The 18,397-nt window shown below is 36.5% G+C and overlaps 1 protein-coding gene across 3 annotated transcripts in view; it reads left to right on the top strand.

Moving 5' to 3' along the window:
• Positions 1-18,397, top strand: part of PPP4R3B (protein phosphatase 4 regulatory subunit 3B) — a 60,426-nt gene that overhangs the window by 7,252 nt on the left and 34,777 nt on the right. For all 3 annotated transcript variants that reach the window (XM_026485583.4, XM_026485584.4, XM_026485594.4), the window contains exons 3-4: positions 4,075-4,173; positions 12,504-13,127. In XM_026485583.4, the coding sequence (XP_026341368.1) occupies positions 4,075-4,173; positions 12,504-13,127 (723 nt within the window). The remainder of the gene's footprint in view (positions 1-4,074; positions 4,174-12,503; positions 13,128-18,397) is intronic.

The following is an 18,397-nucleotide window of genomic DNA, read 5'->3' as shown; positions in this document are numbered from 1 at the left end:
ATGTCGCATTGAATGTCTGGTTAATCTCACTCATTTTCAGACTTCTAAATTGATTTTGAATCTGCAAATTGAAGTCTACAAATCTGATATTTCTGTTTTCCCTTTTAAATAAATACATATTCCTTTTGAAATTTCATCAGAGCGGTTGGGGCAAAGATAGGGTTAATTTGACAAGGAGTAGGATCTCAAATATTTCATGAGTGCATTTTTTTTCATGTTAAAAAAAAACCAAAACTGATAATATCTTGGTTAGACTATTTTAAATGTGTCACAGGTGCCTTTGTGAGTATAATGTAAAAACTGGAGACCCTTTCCATAGAAAAGATGTTAAAAGCACCAAGTTTTAGATACAATTCTATGGTGTGATTTAGACCTTGAATTAAGAACCTTTGATTTAAACAGTATTCACCTCAAGAATGTATTTTTAATATTTAAGATTGGAAATGACCATTTCTCATAATAAAACAACATTGTGAAAATCTGATTCAGTAAAAGCTAAATTGTCAAGCCTCTCCAGCTCATGTCTTAACTTACATCCTGGCGTTAGACTTAATCACCTTTCTTATTTTTTTAAAGGACCAGACCAAATACAACTGATTTTTCTGTTCTCCCTGCAGGCTCATTTTAAATCTGATTTCCATGGGGACATAGCGGTGATTAAATGTTTAGTTGGTAGAGGAAAACTCTTAAGCTTCTTTTAGTTTAAACAGGCATTAATAGTGTTCCAAAGATTTATGTGCCATGCACAAATGAGCAAAAAATATAATACAAAGAGCACAGCAGTTGAAAACAGACATTACTACTAAAACTGAGCTTGACTTTGGGATATGTAGGAAACCCTGCCATTTGACACTTTTTGTTTTCAATATTCTTGTGCCAGCTTTGTGCTCTCTTACCTAGGAGCTTTTACTGGGATCTTTGGAATAAGCAGTTATAAGAAGTACTTCTTAGGGTTATTTTTTGACTGAGATAGTAGGTTTCCAGGGAGGGGAAGACGAAAGGATGGGATTTGTAACCCATGTTGAGTAGATTTCGTAGAGCTGGAAGGTGTCTGCTCTGATGGCAGTTTCCTATCCTCTGTTAACCAACCAGAGAGACACTTAGTTTTCAAATTTGACTTATCAAAAGAATTATTTAAGACCCTTGTTAAAAATACGGATTTAGGGACTTCACCCGAGGGGAGAAGCATGGGAATTTGTATATTTAACCATCACCCAAGGTCAATCCTATTTACATTGAATAAGGATTCTGCATATAAATACCATTTAGTTTCTGGGATTTTGACCGGTTTAGGGAGAAGACTTTAAGAAGAAAGAAGAAGAAACAAAAAGGAGACTGACAAAGAAGGTGATTCAGTTACCTTAAGTCAGACTTCATTGCTTACCTGGACTTTTGCTCAGAACATAGATTGGAACCAAATCGGCCTTGGATGCCTGGATAAAGTATTCTGGATTTCATCCTGTTGTACTAGTTATCTCCAAAATGGAATGCACAGTATAAAGCATTGAGATTTGAGAAGAGGCCTGCTTAGATATTTTAATTTTTTTATTATTTTTTTAAAGATTTTATTTATTTATTTGACAGAGCACAAGTAGGCAGAGCTGCAGGCAGAGGGAGAGGGAGACGCAGACTCCCCGCTGAGCAGAGAGCCCAGTGCCGGGGCTCAATCCCAGGACTCCGGGATCATGACCTGAGCTGAAGGCAGACACTTAACCGACTGAGCCACCCGGGTGCCCCTAGGGGAAAAAAAAGTAGACATGGTATTCTGAGAGTAACACTTCCATGAAAAGTGTTCCCTAACTACTATGAATTATGGTAGCCTGCATGTGAAGATAACTATTTATAGATATTTTTCATTTTAAACTGACCTGTAACCCTAATAAAATGAACACATGCCTTAAAAAGGCCTGAAAACAATAATGTAAGTGCAAATGGACATGGTAATGGTAAAACTGACATTTAAACTCCTGTCAGCCAAGTAATAATGCAGAAACAATGATAAAATAGATGTCACAAGAAGTTACCCCTCCCCCAAAATTCAGAGTTATTAAAAGGATGGCATTAAATATGGATTTGTATCTACTGTCATTCGTGGGTATACTGTGCCCTAAGTATATATTGGGTCTTAAAATGCTAACTAATAATGGTGGGAGCCATAACAGTTCAAACGTTTTAAATGTTGCTTATTTTATCTTTATATAAGATTTTTTATTTCTATTTTAGTGTATGTTTTATAGAGTATTGCTGTACTAATATATTCCTGAATATAATGTATAAGTAATTCGAGACACACACATGGAGTGTTGGAGATCACTGTTTATGAAGCTGTTTTAAGGACAGCTCCAAGAAGTTGACTCGGGTTGAGTAAAGTACATGAGCCTTGTGTAGACCTTTCTAGACCTTTAACCAGAGGAGCTCTGTCTTTATCTTTTTTTTTTTTACATGAAGATTCTTAGTAAAATTTTGTTTGTAAAGAGTTCTGCTGGGTTTTTTTTAAAGATTTCAAAACTTCTGTATATGGTGGGAGCCATAGAAAGTTTTTATTTTATTTTATTTTTATTTATTTTTTTAAAGGTGAAATGTATTTTTCTTTGTTACAGAGCTAGAAAGTGTAGACTTTTTTTGTTAAAGATTTTTATTCATTTGAGCGAGAGAGAACAAGCAGAGAGGAGAGGCAGAGGGAGAAGCCCGAGCTGAAGGCAGACGCCCAACTAACTGAGCTACCCAGATGCCCCACGGAAAGTTTTTAAATGAATGGATTGACCTGATAAAATTTTAGAATACATGGTGGCATATTTTCCTTTAAGGAGCACAGCCAGGCGGAAGGGAGAGCACAGCTTACCAGCTGTTATTCTTACCTGATTAAACAGCAAATAGATATAAATCTGAGGCCTGAGTTAATTGAAGGATATTTTTCATTTAGAGATTAGACCTATCAGAGTATGAAGTGTTTTCATTTTGAAGACTGTGTTAATCTGAGGCTCACTTTTAGTATTATATATATATTTTTAAGATTTTATTTATTCATTTGACAGAGAGACAGCCAGCGAGAGAGGGAACACAAGCAGGGGGAGTGGGAGAGGAAGAAGCATGCTCCCAGCGGAGGAGCCTGATGGGGGGCTCGATCCTAGAACACCGGGATCACGACCTGAGCCAAAGGCAGACGTTTAATGACTGAGCCACCCAGGCGCCCTTAGTATCATATTTTTTAATATCAAGTCATAATATTTAGAAGTATTAGATGAACAATTACTCGTTATAAGGTGTTTTTGTAGATTATATACTTGGTAATTAGGATATAAACTCATGTATATTTTGTTTTCAAATGTATATTTTCTGAAAATCAAAGTTTTAACTATTAAATTTTAATTGTTATATATCCTTAAAAAATGGGCCATTTCATTTTAGAGTTGCATATTGATTTTTGTGTTTAGATGTGTCTCTATTTTAATTTAAACCCAACTCTAGTTTTTAATAAAGGGGTTGACAACTTTTTCCTAAAAGCTTAACTGACTTTTTCTTAGGGATACAATTAAGGACATTAGTAGAAAAACACCTAAACCCTGGGGTTCTTAATTTTTCTACAAACTAAGCTGCTGAAATAGGTGCTGTTGGTAATACTTAGAGCTAGAGTATCTTCATTTCATCATTGTTTTGAATTCCTTCATATCCTGAAGGTTTTTCCAGATTTAGAGGAGAGAGGCAGTAGAGGATTAAAATGTCTACATTACAGCTTGGCCAAGAAGGCTAGACTTTCCATTCGACATTATCTTGGTAACATGAGCCAGAGCCTGCTAACCTGTTTTAATATTTTTTGTTTTAGAAAATTGCTCAGTATCATTTTAGTATTACCAGTACCATTTTGGTATTCCATTGCCAGTATATTACCAAGTTTTAAAGGATAACAAAATACAGTTGCATGATGTCAATTGAGTGTACATTAGTTGCACTCATCAGAGGGCGTTTGTCATTACTGTGCTGTTTCCTGTCCTCTTGATTTCTACTTATACTTCATAGCTGCTTCTTTTCTGGCTTTTCTAGTGTGATGATGTAAAAATCTTTATTTTTAAACAGGATACATTAATTGTTTGGTCCGAAGCTGAAAACTATGATCTGGCTCTAAGTTTTCAGGAAAAAGCTGGCTGCGATGAGATTTGGGAAAAAATTTGTCAGGTAAGGTTTTTCTAATAATATTAATTTAAGTTGGCATTCTTGATTTTTTTTTTTCTTTTTACCTGAAAGATATGTATTAGAATGTGGAGAGAGAATGTGTTTATCACTTTAGATTTTGATAGCATATATTCATAATTAATAAAAGGTCAGAGTAAATAATTACATTCTAAGTCTTGGAGGTTTTTCTTTAATACTTGGTTACCTGTTGCCTGATGTTTATCAATATTGCGTGCCAGACACTAGTGATCAAAAGTGCTCATGACTTCAGTTCGGCAAGAACTTATAATATAGCAGAATATAAGATAGGTGGTAACTCTCAGATAATTGGAACTTTTTTTTTTTAAGATTTATTTATTTTTAGAGAGAGAAAGCTCACACACAGCCAGGAGGAGCAGAGGGAGAGAGTCTCAAGCAGACTCCGCACAGAGCTCAACATGGGGCTCAGTCTCATGACCCTGAGATCACAACCCGAGCTGAAACCTAGAGTCAGATGCTCAACCCATTGTGCACCCAGGCACCCTGGAACATTTTTTAATGAAATTTTTATTTTAGGGGCACCTGGGTGATGCATTCAGTTAAGCATCTGCTTTTGGCTTAGGTCATGATCCCGGGATCCTGGGATTGAGCCCCACTTCAGGCTCCCTGCTCAGCAAGGAGCCTGCTTCTCCTTCTCCCTCTGCCCCACCCCATGCTCTCGCACACTTGTGTGCGTGTATGCTCTCTCTCTCTCAAATAAATAATCTTAAAAAGAAAAGTTTTTATTTTAGAAGTTCAGATTTATAGAAAATATGAGCAGAAAATACAGAGAGAGTTCCTGTGTACTTCCCTCCCTAACACCTTCTTCTCCAGTTTCTCCTGTTAATAGTCTCTTATATTAGTAGGATACACTGGTCATAACTAATGAGCTAATATTCATACATACATTATTATTAGCTAAAGGCCATATTTTATTCAGATTTCCTCAGTTTATTTTGTTTTATTTTATTTTATTTTATTTTATTTTATTTTATTTTATTTTATTTTATTTTTTTAGAGGGAGAGCAAGCATGCAGTTGAGCCAGGGTGGGGCAGAAGGAGAGAGAGAATCTTAAGCAGGCTCAAGGCCCAGCGCAGAGCCCAACTCAGGGCTTGATCTTACAACCCTAAGATCATGCCCTGAGCTGAAATCAAGAGTCGGATGCTTTAACTGATTGAGCCACCGATTGAGCCACCCAGGCACCCCAGATTTCCTCAGTTTAAAACCTAGTGTCCTTTTTCTGTGCCAGGATTCCTTTTAAGATACCATATTACATTTAGTAGTTATGTCTCCTTAGGCAAATATAGTCTGTGACAGCTGGTAGCTGGAATTTTAAATTAATCATAACATTTTAACTATTATTTTCTGTAAATGGGATCACTGTTTCAGCAGTTCCTAGTGTAATATACTGTTCTAGTGTTTTTTGACTGTCATTTTCACTTTTTTCACTTTTTTTTTCATTTTTTTTCAGCTTTTCTCTATAGTGATTCTGATCACTGAGGGTTCTTGAGTTTTAATGCATCTGACCACAGTAATTTTTTTCCTTAGTCCTCCCAGTAAGAGTGCCATACAGGGCAATAAAGTAGCCCAAGAAAGTATAATATGAATGTTCTCATTGTATATAAAGCTTATTTAATGGCTGGCTCTAGGTCACAAATCTAAACTGGAAGTAGATGGTTTGTTTCTTTGCGCCTCATGTCTTACTATGTTATGTATTAATGGAGCATTATTAGTATACACTATTAAATAGAAGAATTTCCATTGATGAATGGGTGAAAACACTGATAAATGTGATTTTGCTTTAATTTGTAAAGTACACATAAGAATATAATCCAAATTGTTTTGTTACTATTTTGCCTTCGTGTTTTGCCTGTTTGTAAACCTATAAGTGGCAGTGATGAGGTCCTAATACTTACCCTTTTCTTTTCCTTGTGTGCTCTCCACAGATTGAGATTGAATTTTGTTTGCAAAGTTTTCTGTAAAGTGAGATGAAGACTTAAAAATGACCTCTATTGCAAATTCAGACACATGCAGTCCACAAATATTTGCTGCTCTGTTCTTGATTCACTAAACTTGAATCATGCATGCATTCATCTACAAAATGATTGGAAAAAACTGGTCCATGAAAATAATGAAAGCATACTGAAGAATATAAAACTTTAAAAATTAAAGAGGGAAAGATTACTTTTCTGTAATGTTTAAAGGCTGTTCAGAGTATTAATGGTATATAGAGATTAACCTTTTTATTATAAGTTCCTGAAAAGTGATATTTTATTTTATATTCTCCCTCCTCCAATATACCAGCATGGCAAACTGGCACATGTTGTGTGTGTACTCAGTACATATTTTAAGAAGGAATGAATAAGACAGAAGATACACATCTTACTCAGAACTAGGGTGTTGAATTACATTTCTGCTAGAACATATATTTATATGGTGGTTGAAATTTTCCTATGATCAGCATATTACATTATGCCTACTCCCTTCCCACACATCAGCATATACTGTTTAATACTAGTTCCTGGATATACATATATTCTTGAAGACTTGGTACATTTGTTCTAGAAAGTTTTGCTGAAATTTATTTACTATTTTCACTCATGTAGTTCAGGAGGTCCCACAACCACTTCAGGTCCACTAATTCACTACAAAGTCTCACAAAAATCCACAGAGTTGTTACATTTCATCGTTACAGTTTATTACAATGAAATGACAGAGATTAAAATTACCAGTGAGAAAAGACACATAGGGCAAAGTCTAGGAGAGTTCCAGGCATGAACTTCCAGTTTTCTTTCTCAGGATGCTTATGCAGACAGCACTTACACCCAGCCATGTTGTGTGGCAACCTGAACGTAGTATTGCTGACCAGAGAAGCTTACCCCTACCTTTGTGTCCAGTATTTTCACTGGATGTTAGTCCTATAAGCAGGCTCCCTGCTGTGACAGACTTGAGTTTCCAGCACCTCCACAGGTTGAGCCGATACTGCATGGCCCAAGACCTCCACTATAAACCACCTGGTTACCCACACATAGAATGTCTGGCATAGCCCAAGGCTCCCAAGTAAACAGAAAACACTAATTTAATCAGACAGGGTATTAAAAGTGCTTAGAGGTTATTTCTCAGGAGCTAGGCACAAGCCAAATCTTTCTTTAGGCAAGACTAATCCTTGACTACAAAGGCCACCCCTTGGCCCATTGCCAAGACTATCACAGCAAAATGATTATATTTGTCTAAGTATCTATATTTAGTATAGCACTTATATGACAAAGCAAATATCAATATGAATATGCCTAATATTTGGAGGAGCCATTCAGGGATAGGGATATTTATAAAGAGACAACTAATCTGTCTGATAAAGCCATGATTTACTTTTTGTATTTTATACTGATTACTCATTTTCCTCCTTGGTCTGTTGCAGTTTGTACCTTATGATAAACTTGTACAGAAGTGTTTAGCATAGAAATTTAACTGACAGTTAACAAAATCCATTTCTACCACCTACCAGCCATTTTCTGTCAGCATTGATATTGAGGAGGCTTTAACTCAGTTTCCCAATATTAATATTATATTAATATTATGAGCCTTATGTACCTAAGGTAGTTGGAGCAGCAATGCTAGTGTTATATCATATTGGAATATGGTAGTAGGTGTAACCTGAAAAGTTGGAGTGTGGCACATTACTAGAATCCGTAACAGTCATTAACAACTGTTTCAATTCATCAAGTTTATTTACAGGCCTCATTGAACCTTGTCAAGCCCCAAGAATAGGTGATCTTGGAAAACATACGGCTTTTACCCTTCCAGGCATCTGATACAATTGAGCTAAGAGAATATCATCTCTTGCTTCGATCCTTTCTTGAAGCACGAGTGTTAATATTGGATTTCTCTTGTTGATTTACCCATTTATTCATTCCTTTGCCCTTGGTTACTATTTCTTCCCATTTGTCACTGATTTTTACTCACACTTTCCACCTTTGGAAGGAGTGTTAGATTTGGCCACTCTGCTGGTCCAGGAAGTTTAATTTTTTACTAAATAACTGAGTACTGTACTTTTTAAAAGATTTTATTAATTTGAGAGCGAGAGAGCATGTGCGGGATGGAGGGAAAGGGAGAAGCAGATCCTCTGCTGAGCAGGGAGCCTGACATGGGGCTCAATCCTGGGACCCTGAGATAATGACCTGAACCAAAGGCAGATGCTTAACCTGCTGAACCACCCAGGCGCCCCGTGTACTGTACTTTTTAAATCTATGCATGTTGCTGAATATACATTCAGTTTATTGCTCCTCATAACTGCCTGGTTTTGCACAGAACCATATGTTATGTTTTACTTTCCATTTCTGAGAAGTCATTGCTGACTTTTGAAAAAACAGTTTTAATTTCAACAGAAATCATATTATTCAGTCGCTTCTTAACTCCTTATAATGAGAAAGTAAAACTCCTCTGAAAAGTGTGATAGCTCAGAGAACAATAAATTTCTTCAGGGGAATGGTGAATAATAGTGAATAATTCTTTTTTGTCTTAGATAAATATTTATTACTTAGTCATTAGAGTCCTTCACTTTCTCAATGTTGATACCACATTTTGAATTGTCCCTTTGGCAGGGCAAGGCACCACTGTAAGATTTGAACAGGGGAGATGTATGCCTGTGTGTTGCAAATGGGTGAAGGGCAGACGTGACAGGGAAGGAGGGAGAGGATTGAGCATGGCATGTGGGAAAGCCCCAGAAGGCCACACTAAGGTGCAGGCAGTCATGCAGCTCTACCTACGTCTCTCTGAGCTGTTTCCCTAAAGTCCAGGGTATAAGTCTGCTGATACCCACCTTGGCCATTATTAGTGCTTAATGCCCCAAAGATATGGGGTCCCTATTTAAAGTCCCTATAAATTTTTTGGCTGCAGTCAGATTCTTTAATGTGTGGAAGAGGAAGAAGTTATTAAAAAAAAAAACAAAAAAAAAAAAACCAAGACAGTTCCTGTATATATAACTTTTAGAAAGCATAAAGTCAAAAGTATATGTGGAAGTTTTAACCTCAGAAAATGGGAGGGTAGGGACATTTTCTTTGAAAGAGATGAAGGAAATGAGTGAAAGTAAGTTGCGAGATGGAGAAGGGTGTTGGAGTATATTGAATATCAGTGGTCTCTTTTTTCAAAGGAAAAATTCTGAGATTTAAAGGGGAAAGTAATAGTGTTTGACACTTAAAAAGGGGGAAAAAATTAAAGCAGCGGCTGTAAGGAAGTAAGCTAGAAGTATGGAAAAGAAATTTTTGTTGAGAACCCTACTGATAGTGTAAATTTTTTGTGAACACACTCAACACAGTTAATTGATGGACTCGTGCCACAGTTGGTCGACTACTCATGCCACAAAAGGGAGAATGTTAAGGTCGGATTGTGTTATAGTAACAAAATCCTAAAATCTCAGTGGCTTATCACAACAAAAGTTTGATTTCCTTACTACTATTTGACCAATGACGGACAGAGTTGGACGGAGGGGCTGTGCTTATCACATCCACTCAGGGACCCAGGTTGATAGTTCATTTTAATACTTCCAAGATCATTGCAATGTGAGAATGAAAGGTGGCAAATCAGAACATTAGCTTTTTAAAAGTTCTTCCAGAAGTTACACATGGCATTTTTGCTCACATTTCATTGGCCAAAACAAATCACATAGCTACATTTAACTTCATGGAAACAACTCGTGCCACAAAAGGGAGAGAACCAGAAATACTTGATGAACAGCATTGACATCCAGATAGTCACTTGGGTTTATGTAGGATTGACAGATCATACCAGTGAGTGTTATATTTAGGAGGGAGTCCAGGAAGCTTGTGAAGGTAATAGTGGATAACACAAATAAATGTACTATAACTGAGTAAATGCTTCTCTACCTGTGCTTTTATTCTGAAACATATGCAAACTATATTCATTTGAAGTGTAAGTTAAAGGTTTTCTTTTAAGTAATCTCTACAACCACTATGCGGCTCGAATTCACAACCCCAGGATCAAGAGTTGCACACTCCACAGACTGAGCCAGCCAGGCACCCCTCCTCTGATTTCTTCTTGTTCTTTGTTTATAACCTATGATTCTTCTTCCTCTTCCTTCCCCACTTTGTACTATACTTCTGTTTCTCTGGTTACTGTCAGAGTGTTTTGGATTTAAGGGTTACCCTAATACCAAATTTCTGCCTTCTGTCCTACTCTTTTTCCTGAGTAGTAAGTCCACAGATTTAGTTGCCAGCTGGGTATTCAAACACCTCAAACTTAATAGAACTGAACTTTTACTAACCATTCCTTTCCCATGCTCTCAGTTTTTATTAAAGGAGCCATAATCTTCCTAATTACTGATTTAAAACTGTAGGGTCATTCGTGGTTCCTCCTCTCTTTTATACCTGTCCCTTATCTGTCCCACCATTACTAGCCAAATTCAGTTGTTCATGTAGATGTTGGAATAACACCCTATTTATGTATGTTCTTAGATTTATTCCATACAGGTGATGACAGGTTGACTTTCTAAAGGACAAGGCTGCACATTCACTTCCCTGAACAATAATGCAAGTGTTCTATCTTGACTTTCCATAATCTGACTTCAATCTACATTTCCAATTTTGCTGTTTGCCATATGCATGTCACATGTTTCCATCTCACTGCCTCTACTGTTCCCTTTGCACTTTGCATGCCTTTATCCCCATCTGAATCTTACCCATCTTTGAAAGTCCAAATGCCAGTTTGAAGATCTCAAATGCCACTGCTTTTATGATTTCTTCCATATCATCTCTCCTTGCCACCCCCTGTACCCCCAAAAGCTGGAAGGAATTCCCTTCTTCTGAATTTCCATGGTATTTTATCTGAACTGCCCTTCACTGTTTATATTTATGTGTCAGTCTCCCTAAACCCAGCTACTCTGTTGAGGACTCAGAAGTAAAAGTACTCTAGGAAAAAAGGTATCCAATATGCACCAGTATATCTGTCTACTTTCTCTAAGCTCTTAGGTCTTTTTTCATGTTGTATTGGTGGATATAGAAACTTCTGGAGCTTTTTCATCTCAGGATATTTGGATATTTTGAGGTGAAAAAAGGATAATTGCACTCTTGTGTTAGGATTTAGAAAAAATTTATAAAGAATGAAGTTTTTATGTTAGTCATTATAGAAATCATTATAGAAAACTTGTTATAAGTTAGCCATGCTTTTCTTGAGCTGTCAACATGAATCTTAAAAGTTTTTTATTCATTATGTTTTCCAAGTATTATAACTTGGAGGCTTTATCACAGATGTTAAATGAATGCCAGTTTTAAGAATATTATTTTTTTTTTAATTTTTAAAAAATTTTTTACTTATTAGAGAGCACAAGAGCAGGGTGTGAGGGGCTAAGGGAGAAGCAGACTCCCCGCTGATCAGGGAGCCCCATGTGGGGCTCAGTCCTGGAACTCTAGGATCATGGACCTGAGCTGAAGGCAGACACTTAGCCAACAGAGCCACCCAGGCGCCCCAAGAGTATTTGTTTTTTAGAGCAGTTTTAGGCTCAGAGCAAAAGCAGCTATTTGTCCAAAAGTGAATTTCAAAAATAATTTGAGGAGATCTTCTCACTCTTGAATATACAAAGAGTTGGGTTTTAGTTTGGTTTAAACTTAGTAGTGTTTGGGGTGCCTGGGTGGCTCAGTTGGTTAAGCATCCGACTCTTGATTTCAGCTCAGGTCATGATCTCAGGTTTGTGAGATCAAGCCCTGCATGGGACTCTGGGCTGGGCGTGGAGCCTGCTTAAGATATTCTCTCCCCCCCCCCAATATATATATATTTTATATTTTTATTTATAAATAAATATATTTTATATTTATATATATATATATATACATGCACACACACACATATATAATAAAAATAATAAACTTAGTAGTGTTTTTGTCAGGCCAGTGTGATGGTGCATTAAGAGTCATACATAGTGATTTGGGGGATCCACAGAAGAGTTAACCTTCTGCAAAATTCAGTATTAGTAGGAATAGTGAAATTACTAAACAACTGCACGTGATTATTACATAACATCACATAAATCAGTGTAACATTAGCTTAAATGTGCACATTGTCAGGGATCCGAGTTAACCTCAAGTTACAAGTTGGGAAATTTAGAGGTGAAATTGAGACTCAAGTAATTGACTCCAATCTGGCTGTGTTTTCTGCCTCTAGACTTCACTTAACAATGGCTGTGTGACTAATACTGTTTCTTTGCAAGGTATTTTTACTTAAATTCAGTGGTCAGTGATTTGATATCAAAAATTTTGAATTCTTTTGTATTTTAAGGTAACCAGCTGTACTTGGATGTTTTTAGGTTCAAGGTAAGGATCCATCAGTGGAAGTCACACAGGACCTCATTGATGAATCAGAAGAAGAAAGATTTGAAGAAATGCCTGAAACCAGTCATCTGATTGACCTGCCCACATGTGAACTCAATAAACTTGAAGAGATTGCTGACTTAGTTACCTCAGTTCTCTCCTCACCTATCCGTAGGGAAAAGCTGGCCCTGGCCTTGGAAAATGAAGGCTATATTAAAAAACTACTGCAGCTGTTCCAGGCGTGTGAGAATCTAGAAAACACTGAAGGCTTACACCATTTGTATGAAATTATTAGAGGAATCTTATTCCTAAATAAGGCAACTCTGTTTGAAGTAATGTTTTCTGATGAGTGTATCATGGATGTCGTGGGATGCCTTGAATATGACCCTGCTTTGGCTCAGCCAAAAAGGCATAGAGAATTCTTGACCAAAACTGCAAAGTTTAAGGAAGTTATACCAATAACAGACTCTGAACTAAGGCAAAAAATACATCAGACTTACAGGGTACAATACATTCAGGACATCATTTTGCCTACGCCATCCGTTTTTGAAGAGAATTTTCTTTCTACTCTTACGTCTTTTATTTTCTTCAACAAAGTTGAGATAGTCAGCATGTTGCAGGTAAGTAAACAAAGGTGTTCTTATATTTTTTCAGATACTTACTTCCCTTAATAGTTCAAGCTGGTATTCATTCCTGTTTGAAAGATCTCTTTTGTTTACTTTAAATATACTGTCAAGCATAGAAAACAGGACTTTTTCTCATGGGTTTTTGAAGGAGAATTATTTCTTAATGCGACCTTTTACATTTTGTAAGTGTTCTATGATGGAGCTTTTTTTTTTTAACTTCCTTTTTGCATGTATTGTAAAAATTATATATATGACATAAAATTGATCATTTTAACCATTTTTAAGTATATAATTCGTAGCATTAAGTACATTCACAGTGTTAAGCAGCCATCACCACTGTCCATTTCCAGAACTTTTTCATCATCCTGAGCAAAGGCAGCTATTTTCAGATTATCTTTTAGTCCATTATGTGAGACCTAGTTATTACTGGGGGGGATGTATATGAGTGTGGGGGGGGGGGGGGGCTTAAAGCTTCCCAAATAACTCAGATGTTCAACCAGTACTGAAAAACGTTAATTTTCAGGAAATGATAATTAGATTATTTACTATGTGAGGTTGGTTTTATTGTGTCTCCTTGAGTTGTAAAATAGGAGTTTATACCACGTTTATCATGTTAATCCTTTATACCCTAACAGTGTAGTAAGGGTGATTTTGAAGATTTTGCTTTACTTGTGGTAGTACACTGTACCCACAATTTCCTACATAACTGCCTTTGTTATGTCCAGATCACTCACTAAAATTTTTGAGGAGCTTCTGTATACGTAATGTAGTGGTTCTTAAGTGTATTCTCAGGGCTCCTGAAACCCTTTCGGAGAGGTCTGTGAAGTTTTTCCTTTTCCAGCTTCTTGTTACTGTGAGGCGGTATTTTCTTCATATACTTCAACCAAAACAATATATCACAACATATTGCATGTCAAAGAGGATAGAATATAGCTTTCTTCTACATTATAGAGATTTACAAAATGTAAAACAGAGTCACGTTTCTCTAAATTTATAAAAATTTTTTCTAAATTTATAAAATTTCTCAGAAAATATTTACATAAACTTTTAATAGCTTATTTTTAGAACAAATTAATAAATGTTTTTAATGTCTCAGTTTTCATTATAAATATTGATAAGCATAATCCACATAATAAAAGCTCTTTGGAATCCTCCATCATTTTTAAGAGTTTAAAGGGGTCCTGAGACCAAAAAGTTAAGAATATCTGTCTTAGTACTTAGCTATGTGATTCCATTTTATGATGTTTCCAACCAGCATTCACCTTTCTCTTACTGTATTTTTTTGTACAGGATTTACTTCTCTAGATCATTCTTTCACCTCACGGTCTTTCCTTATTCCACAATAACAGGTATAAGGGAAATGAGACTTATGAATTAGGGTTTATGTATAATATATGGGACCTGCTTTTTTAAAACCATACTTACTATACAAATCAGCGTGCCATTTGGCTTGCTAACAGAAAAACAGGTACAGTTCAGGAGTTTGGAAGTGGACTCACAGTCAGTATAGCTGATGTAGAGAACCCATTGACATGAACTCAACTGCAGAAGCTTTCAAATGACTGCTTTTGACTTCAGAAGGGTTTCCAAATCCATAATACTGAATCATAAATGCTTTTTTAGGGGCGCCTGGGTGGCACAGCGGTTAAGCATCTGCCTTTGGCTCAGGGCGTGATCCCGGCGTTAGGGGATCGAGCCCCACATCAGGCTCTTCCGCTATGAGCCTGCTTCTTCCTCTCCCACTCCCCCTGCTTGTGTTCCCTCTCTCACTGGCTGTCTCTATCTCTGTCGAATAAATAAATAAAATCTTTTTAAAAATAAATAAATAAATAAATGCTTTTTTATGTTTTAAAAAATTATGCAAACTAATCTGTAAGTAAATATAACACTTTGTCATTTTATATATTTTGTCATAGATCTATTTGTAAAGGCTAAATTATATAAATCCAAGTGTAGCTTTAAGAAGGGAAAGTCTTACTCATTTCTGGTCCATGAGATACATTTATGAAATAGTCAGATACTGTGAATTACCTGTTGTTTATCTAGGGTTTACCACTTAATTATCTCTTATGTGTCAGCAGTGATGCTGAATTCTGTTTTCTATTCTCGACAGTATGTAAGAAGAAAGGAATTAGGATTATGGCGATTGGCCTCTAAAGGCTCATTTCCTAAAGCCCAGCTCTGAGGTTTCCATATACAAATTTTTTGGCTAGGTTATTAGATGTTTACAGATAGCCTTCTAGATAGGATACGTATCTGTAGCTTTATTTATTTATTTATTTATTTATTTATTTATTTATTTATTTGAGAGAGAGAGCAAGCGAGCGTGGGCACACACACATGAGCTGGGGGAGGAGCAGAGGGGTAGGGAAAGGGAAGGGGGAAAGAATCTCCAGCAGACTCTGCACTGAGGGCAGAGCCCAGCATGGGCCTCAATATCACAACCCTAGCCAAAACCAAGAGTCAGACACCTAACTGAGCCACCCAGGCACCCTGATATCTGTAGCTTCTTAAATGAGTATTAACCTGCTATTGTATGAGTTACATAAGCAAGTGAAAATGTAAGAATTCTATTTATCTGGACCAAAATGAGTTAGTGCAAAGGTACATAAAATAACTCCTAGCCTGAATTGAGTTAATTAACAGAAATTACATGAAAGCACTTAACTGTGGTCACTGGCTCCTGGTACGTACTGTAATACATATTGAGATTCTCTTAAGCTTGAATGGGGCATAAGAGTTTAGTTAACCTGAACTTTCTAACTAATTACAGATCAAAATCCCATGTGCCCAGAATTGAGAAATATACTTAAAAATGTTTTAAAAATTAAATTCCTTAAAGCCAATAAAGTGAGGTTATTTTCACACAGCTTATAGATAAGATCCTTTTCAGAACAAGAAGTTTTAACTTCTTCCATCACTAGAAATGGTGGAGGACAGGTTTCGCAAATGTTGACATTTTAACACATGTATTTCCACTATTCCATGAATGAGAATTGAACCAAAAACAAACCCAGTAAAATCAGTAGTTTGTTTTTTGACATATTTTGTAGATTTCAGCACTAAAAAAAGAAATTTCTAACATTTCATCCCAGTTACTAAGTAAATATATAAAATCCTTTAATGCCTTTAAGAAAACAACTTACAGTAATACAGTTCTTACAATAATACAGTTCTCCATTTTGTTTTAAAGATTTTGGGACTCAATGTAGGATTTAACATATTAAATTTTATTTTACTAGATTTGGCCTATTCTGGTTTGTATGTTTGTTTTACTTTGGTTTGTTTCATAACTATGAACTACTTAGGAATCTGTCCTATAGCTTATTATACATCATGGGAGTGACAAAAATCTCATCATGCAGGAGACCTGGATTCTAAATCCATCTCTGCTACAAGCCAGACTCAGATAAGTCCACTGTCTGGGCATCAGTGTCTTGAAATTTAAAATCGGACTAGGCAATCTATGTGATCTCTTAAGGCCTGATCTTTTTTTTTTTCTTTTAAAGATTTTATTTATTTATTTGACAGAGAGAGACACAGTCAGTGAGAGCGGGAACACAGCAGGGAGAGTGGGAGAGGAAGAAGCAGGCTCCCAGCAGAGCAGGGACTCCCCATGCAGGGCTCGATCCCAGGACCTGGGATCACGCCCTGAGCCAAAGGCACACACTTAACGACTGAGCCACCCAGGCGCCCTTTAAAGCCTGATCTAATTCTAAATTTCTGCATTTATATGATTCGAATAATGGTGAATGGGTTCTGGGTTTGGGGTTTTTGTTGTTGTTTTTAAAGTAAACTCTGCATCCAGTGTGGGTCTCAAACTCACAACTCTGAGATCAAGAGTCGCATGCTCTACTGACTGAGCAAGCCAGGCACCCCTGGGTTTTTGGATTTTGAGCATGTGCCTGTTTTTACATTACTGCAAAGAAAAGTTTGATTCAGACTTTTTAAAAGTGGCTCCCTTTTTCCCCCATAGGGTTTTGCTATGTAATTCAAAAAAACAGCCCACACAATTTGTTTTAAAAGTTATGTTTTATTAAAAAACAAAGGCTTTTAAAACTAAAAAAGAAAAACTAAAGTTATCTAAAGAGACTAGTTTAATTACTTGGAGAACCAGGTATTTAGGGGGAAACATTACAACTATATTTATGATGAACTTTAAGCTGTCAATTGCTTTTTTTTTTTTTTTTTTTTTTTGAGATTTTATTTATTTGTTTGAGAGAGAGAGCTCTAGAGCTCACAAGCAGCCAGAGCCAGGGAAAGGGAGAAGCAGAGCTCCCCACTGAGCCGGGAGCCTGACAACAGGGCTCAATCCCGAGAGCACAGTCTGAGCCGAAGGCAGAAGCTTCACTGACTGAGCCCCCCAGGCGCCCCAATTAATTGCTTCTTTAATGTGCATTGGAACAGAGTGCTTTTGTACAGTATTATCAAGAATAAGGTTAGAAATCAGAAAAAATACATAGAGTAGGAATTAGAAAACATTCTCCTAACAGACTGTAATACTTGAAATTGCCTCCATAATATGCAGTTCTAGCTGTCAGCACACAAATAATGAATCGTGGAAGAAATTGCATGTATCAAAGAATTGGAACTATTTTCCTATGAAAGTATTCTCAAAAAGGTTTAAAAATCTTGGGGCACCTGGGTGGCACAGTTGTTAAGCGTCTGCCTTCGGCTCAGGGCGTGATCCCGGCGTTCTGGGATCAAGCCCCACATCAGTCTCCTCTGCTAGGAGCCTGCTTCTTCCTCTCCCACTCCCCCTGCTGTGTTCCCTCTCTCGTTGGCTGTCTCTGTCAAATAAATAAATAAAATCTTTAAAAAAATAAAGAAATTTAAAAAATTAAAATAAATAAAAATCTTTAGACAAGAAAGGAAGATTTAATCTGGGAGAGATGGAAGAAGAAAAAAATTTATAAAAGGTATAAGTGAAAGTAAATGCATAGTTATTCACCAAAACCTAAAATATTGAGAGGAAAAATATTTAGAAAAAGTGATTTTTAGAAATAAGTGTAATGGTATTGAATTCTCTCCGAAACAGATGGTTCAGGCCACAGTGTATAAGGTCCAGAAGAAGTCAACAAAATAAAGAACAAAAGAAACACCATTCTGAGTCAGACTAAAGAATGGGGGTGGCTCTCAGTGTTCTTTGAGTAACACTGATGAATGGTTACATCGTCCATGATCATATCGAGTGGTTTTTACTCAGATTTTTTATATAAACACTTTAATTTATTTTAGAAAAACTTATTTAAGAGATTGATACC

This window comes from Ursus arctos, unplaced genomic scaffold, assembly GCF_023065955.2.
Source record: "Ursus arctos isolate Adak ecotype North America unplaced genomic scaffold, UrsArc2.0 scaffold_8, whole genome shotgun sequence".
Classification (NCBI taxonomy): Eukaryota; Metazoa; Chordata; class Mammalia; order Carnivora; family Ursidae; genus Ursus; species Ursus arctos.
The sequence above is the reverse complement of the archived record's forward strand: the minus strand, read 5'-3'. Positions and strand labels throughout refer to the sequence as shown.